At 42.1% G+C, this 6,000-nt stretch overlaps 1 protein-coding gene across 1 annotated transcript in view; it reads left to right on the forward strand.

Moving 5' to 3' along the window:
- Window positions 1-2,884, forward strand: part of LOC147318683 (eukaryotic translation initiation factor 3 subunit H) — a 60,532-nt gene extending 57,648 nt beyond the window's left edge. Inside the window, exons 7-8 of the mRNA XM_086310754.1 lie at window positions 1,990-2,122; window positions 2,600-2,884. Coding sequence (XP_086166880.1) covers window positions 1,990-2,122; window positions 2,600-2,694 — 228 coding nt within the window. The 3' untranslated portion in view covers window positions 2,695-2,884. The remainder of the gene's footprint in view (window positions 1-1,989; window positions 2,123-2,599) is intronic.
- The last annotated feature ends 3,116 nt before the right edge of the window (window positions 2,885-6,000 follow it).

Consider the following 6,000-nt stretch of genomic DNA (forward strand, 5'->3'; position numbering starts at 1 on the left):
ACCTTTGACCTCTCGGTTAGGTTGGCGAAAGTCAGATGAGACCAGATAAAGCGCATGGTGAAGCAACAGTAATGAGACGTGGAGGTTGATGGAGCCCACTGGAAATGCAGAGCATGTAAAAGCATGCCAGAATAATTTATTTATTTTTATATATATTTAAAAAAAAAAAAAAAACCCTCAAAGATGGACCTTAGCTGACGGGACGAGAAGATAATTAGGCCTAAGCTGAAGAGAACGAGAGCACTGACACAAGCAGAAAGACGATTCTCAGCTAACAAGCCACAATATTCTCCGGAGAACAACTGTAAATTCATTGAAGGTCAATCCAAAATTCATTTACATGCTTCAAAGATTAATTTGTGGACATAATTAAGAGTCCCATTTCACCACATGGAGCAACAGTAAAATATTCTGTACGCTGCCAGACTCCAAATATTAAATTATTATATTCGATCTCTGTGGGTAAATAAAAACCAATTCCTTAATTGTGTTTAAGAGCATCTATTTTGCACACACAAACATTGTGCTCTGGAAATGAGCTCGCCTCATGATATTCATTGTCAGACATATTTTCTGACAAACTCTGCACTCGTGGCAGGAAAAGAAGCCATCATATCTACTGAGAGCATAATGTGGTTTATAATAAGTAGAATTTGATCCTGGTCTGTGCGGACCTCTACTTATTATACCAAAAATGAAAATATTGGGCTGTCATAATGAAGCTTTACTCAGGAAAGCAGCACAATGCCAGAAAGGCATGTTCCCCAGCTGGGAGCACAGTGGTTCCAGCAGTTTTGCTGTAGTGGTGCTTTGGAAAGCTTGTGAAGGTTGAGGGTAAAATGACTATAGGAAAAATAAAATTCAGAGAAATCTGTCTGTAGGCTGTAAAAGAACTGCTGGGATAGGATTATTTTCTACCAAGACATCAAGCTCAAACATGAAGTCAAAGATACACAGTAGTCTAGACCCCATTTCAGTTCAGGCTTTGTAGTAGGACGGCTGTTCCCACACACATCACATAGAACTTGACAGAGATTGAGCAGTTTGTACAGAAAAACTGGGTGGTTGGGGGCGTGGCAGTCTTAGCAAGGGTTGCTTGTTCTTGTGCCACACTTTTTTTTTTCTTGGTAGGAAAAATTACTTTTTAAGGCATTGTATATCTATATGGAATACTGAGTAAGTTGGAGCATAAGAAAAAAAGAGTTGTTTCTAGAATTTGCATACAATTATGCATTAGCATTTTGATTACACAGTCATGCTGCGGTGCAGTGGCAGAGAAGTTTTATTTAAACAAATAGTTATATTTTTCATTTTCATATTCATATTGTTTATCTTAGCAATTTTTTCAGCTTCAATCAACCATACAGGTGCGTTGTGGGATGTGGTTGAAGTCACTGCTCCCACTCACTTTTTATTCCTTTCCTTGACACAACCACTTCTTCCACCTGTGTGTCTGTCTCTCTCTCCTCCATCTTGCCAAATTAAGAAGGCTTTTAGGATCTCCAGAGACCCAGCACCTCACTTATTTACTGACTGTCAGCCCCCGACAAATCACTCCATCCCTGTCAGCACTTATAACTCTTCTGTTACTCTCTGTCTCTTACATCTCATCTCTCATCACTATGTTTCTCTACATCTCACTCACCTCTTACTGTTTGCATCGTCTCTCTTACTTTGTGCTCTCCTCTTTTATTTCTGTCTCTGTGTTACTTTGCATTTTCCTTGTTCTCACTTCACTTGTTTTTTCTTTAACTTTTGCTACTCCCACTCCTCCTCTTTCTCTGTTTCCCCTCTCTTTATGTTCTCATCCTGTCCTCGTCATCTCCGGCCCATCCCGTTCTCCCTTTCTGTCCACTTTTTTGATTTCTTCCCTCAATTCCCAACCCACTTTTTCCATTCGCAATCTATCTTTTATTTTCATCCTCTCCTCTCCCGTGTCTGCCGTCACTAATGCCACGCCTCTCTGTCTCTGCATCGCTCCCTCCACAGTACCTCCAGAGGCGGCAGCAAGAGAACGCCCAGCGCCAGAGCAGAGGGGAGCCCCCGCTGCCTGAAGAGGACATCAGCAAACTATTCAAGCCCCCCCAGCCGCCACCACGCATGGACACGCTGCTCATTGCAGGTATGCACGCAAACACACACTCACACATCCTCCGAGTATAGTCATGACTCTCCATGACCACTGTAGAGCTCCCTCTCCACCCCCCTCACCCCTCCCTCCAAACTCCATCAGCCGCCTCTGCTCCCCTCACAGGAGCTCAGGTTCTGTTTTGTAATTATCTCCGCCATTATCTCGAAATTACATTAATTTAAAGTTTATTGACTCAATCTCCATCTCGACCGCCCCTTTTCCCCGCCGCCGTCTCACGCTGTTCAGCTCTCCTCCGCCTCCCGACAACATTCTGATCCTTCCGTTTACTCCGACTCCACACTAATTCACTGTTTTGCTGTGCTGCTGTTTTCTCTCCCACCCCCGCCTGGTTGCGTGCACCGTCTGTGTACATGTGTGTGCGTGCGTGTTTGTCTGTACGTTTCTGTGGGCGCGTGTTTGTGTCTTTTGTATGGGGGCGTGTGGATGCATGTGGTTACACTCCAACAGGGCAAATTAACAACTACTGCCAGAATGTGAAGGAATTCACCTCGCAGAACCTCGGGAAGCTGTTCATGGCAGAGGCTCTCCAAGGCCACAACTAGAGGAGAGACAGAAGGAGCAAGAGAGATGCAAACCCACCTTAATGATGCCCACAGGAGCAGCCTTCATTTTCATTTTTTTTTTTTTCCTCTGAATTTATTTGTTGTTGTTTTTTATGTCTAGAACCACCCCAGACACAGAATTAACTTTGAACACTTGGTTTTGATTTAAATAAAAACTCTTGCATCTCAACATCTTCTCCGTCTCCTTCGTCTGTTATCGCAGTCGAGCTGTCTTTTGTTTTTGATGGAAATTGCAATTTCAGTTTCACTGTACAAAGATGATTGGTTTTTGTACAGAATGTTTTTGTGCAGACTATTAATATGTGAGAACGGAGCTCTGCTTGAAAGTACAAACTAATTCCGCAGTACTTTGAGTTGTTTTTGCCACATGCTTTTCATCCGCAGTTCAAACATTAAGCAGGTGGAACCAATTATCAGTGGGTTCGCCTCGTGTTGGCGCACGTGGTGGGAAAACGACATTTTTTCATGTAAACAGAACTGCAACAGAAATATCAGTGAAAGCTGAGCGTTAAATGAAATGCCAGTTACATGACTTGCCCTCCCAACCCTCCTCTTTCTCACCGCACTCACAAAAAGTAGACATTTGTTTTCCTAAAGTGAAATTGCACAACGCGCCATGCTCTGCCTTTCTTCTACAATGACTGCAATTAGCATGAGTTTATTTTTAGAAGTCCCACAAGTGAAATCGGGCTTGTAGCAAAGATTATTTTGCTTGTTGAGTTTTCAGGGCAGCACTGCAGGTGTGCCAAATGACAAGGCTGAGAATCTGTCATATATGCTGGATGACATTCTGTATTTGATGATGAGTGTTGCCAAAGAAAAAACAAATGATTTGATTAGAGAAATTACCAACAAGGGAAAAAGTTCAGTGGTTTTGAATTTTATTCAGGAAAAAATAAAAGTTGATAAATCAGTTATGTTTCTGATTGTTGGGTCTTAAAAGAACTTACTTTATAATCCACAGTGTTAAAGAAGACTTTTCTTATTTCTTGTCATGCACACTGAATAAATAAATGTTAATATCAATCAGCCAGCACATATTACACACTGTGCAAAACATGAGAACTTCCACATCTACATAACAAATAGTGACCTAACAAGTTCAGGCTGATGCAATGCTTATAAATATACATATCGATATGTATGTCTGGTGTATATTCTTATGATTAAAACCTTCCAAGCAGAAATAGAAATAATATCAACAAAGCTAAGCAACGGTCACATGTAACCCTCAAGGATAAATTTGTGCCCATTCTTTTGATACATGTTGCAGTGGTGACTGCTCATATTACCCTGAGCTAAAGTTGATGATCAGGCTTCATTCTGCTCTAAACAATATGTTTCAGTTTTTTATTTCTACCCCTGGCTCTGTGTGATGTCATTGAGAGCAGACGGTCCTAATTTGGTCATCTCAGGCATGCAGCTCTGCCTGTAGGCACAAAGCCCCACCCACCTGCTGGCCTGACCTTCTGTTTAGGAGGTGTGTCCAATCAGATGAAAGGAAGTGTAAGTGCAGTAAGGACTACACAAAGGCACAAGATGAGATACTGCAAGATTATTTTGAACTGTGAATCATGCAAAGCTACCCTGGAAATAAGAGTAATCAGTTCCCTTTAAGTTGACTGTCACATTAAAAAAAACAAAAAAACAATTCCAACCCCTATTCCTTTTTTTGGTGCTTTTTTTAAAAGCTTTATCCATCCATTGATCTTATCATGGAAACAGAGCAACATTTTCCTGACCAGCATTTTCAAGACCTGGTCAATAATTACTGAACTCAGGCAGAGGGATTGGAGTTCTTCGTGTGACCACTGAGGCAAAAGGAAATCGATGATCTTATTGAACCTACCTGACCACATCATACAAAGCACATACTCGTTGCTGCCCTCTGGGCATCACTTCGCTGTACCTGATTATAAACTCTATTCCTAGTTACTTGTTTCAACAGGATAAACCACTTGGTATCAATACTGCTTTCCATCGAGTCCTTAGTTTGGGGGGGGGAGAAAAGTTAATTAAAATGGAGTCTTACAGCCAGGCTGGCAGGTCTGTGAGGCAATATCTATTGAGATTAAGGTAAGGTCACTAAGATGACATTTCAGCCATATTCTTACCTACACACATCCTAAACAGGTATATTGTTTAGGTCATAGGTGTCAAACTCTGGCCCGCGGGCCAAATTTGGCCCGCAGCCTAATTACATTTGGCCCGCGAAGCCATACCAAATTACTATTAGAGCTGGCCTACTGGTATTATACAGCTAATATATATATTGTTTAGTATTAAGCTTTGCTTGTTCCATATTCAGTTTTTCAGCAAAACATGTTTGAGTCCATAAGAAAAGATTCATTCTTATATCTGGAGGAATAAATATATTTCAATAAATATTAACGTTAGCCCGCGACTTTGTTCTAGTTTTGAATTTTGGCCCACTGTGTATTTGAGTTTGACACCCCTGGTTTAGGTTGCTTGCCACCAAACTGTCAATGATGACGAATTAATAAATATATTGTGCACACAGTACAGTGAAGGCGACAGTTATGGTGACTTTTGCAGCTTTTAATACATTAGACATCTGGGCAAATACTAAATTCCAGTTGGTTTTAGTTTGGTGATCGAGGTGTGCTTGTTGACACGCGAGGCATCCTCCTCCACCTGCTTCAAAAGACACCGCGCTTACCTACGTGGTGCATTCACGACAGCACTGTAAATCCGGCCTCCCGAACTAACTCGCCTCAGTTTTCACGAGACAGGAACATATTTAGGGGGGGGGGGGGGGGGGGGGCAGGCTTTCCTCTACTCTTCAGCCATTAAGAAGGTTTCATCCTTAGCCAAAACCTCACTTATAGGTTGACGGCGCATCCAGCATGTCTGTCGGCATCTAAAGTCCCGTGAAGTGTCCTCGAGTTAAACTCAGAAACCTTAACATCTGCTAAATCCCTCTGCGTGAGAGCGTCAGCTAAACGCCTCAAATGTAACTGTAAGCTGTTTCTGGTGTTGATCCTCTGCAGAGGTGTCACATTATCTCGGTACTTACTTGTGAAGTCATAAAAAGCGCAGCTCATTTGTGGAGCTTGTCGCCGGTGTCCACTCCACCCCAGCAACAGGGACGCTGAATGATTGGCTCTTCTTGCTTCATGTAATAAAGAGACTTGTCAGCGTGCGGTTCAGTGTATCATAATGACACTGCGGCTCTATCTGCCTGCGCTCTCTGTTGTTCTTCCTCGACCTGTGGTTAAACAGCATCATCTAATTCAGCGGATGATGTTATTAAACTTGTCATCA

This window comes from Aulonocara sp. 'chitande type north' Nkhata Bay, linkage group LG11, assembly GCF_057382095.1.
Source record: "Aulonocara sp. 'chitande type north' Nkhata Bay isolate Kocher_YH1m ecotype deep benthic linkage group LG11, A_spYH_male_GT1.1, whole genome shotgun sequence".
Lineage (NCBI taxonomy): Eukaryota > Metazoa > Chordata > Actinopteri > Cichliformes > Cichlidae > Aulonocara > Aulonocara sp. 'chitande type north' Nkhata Bay.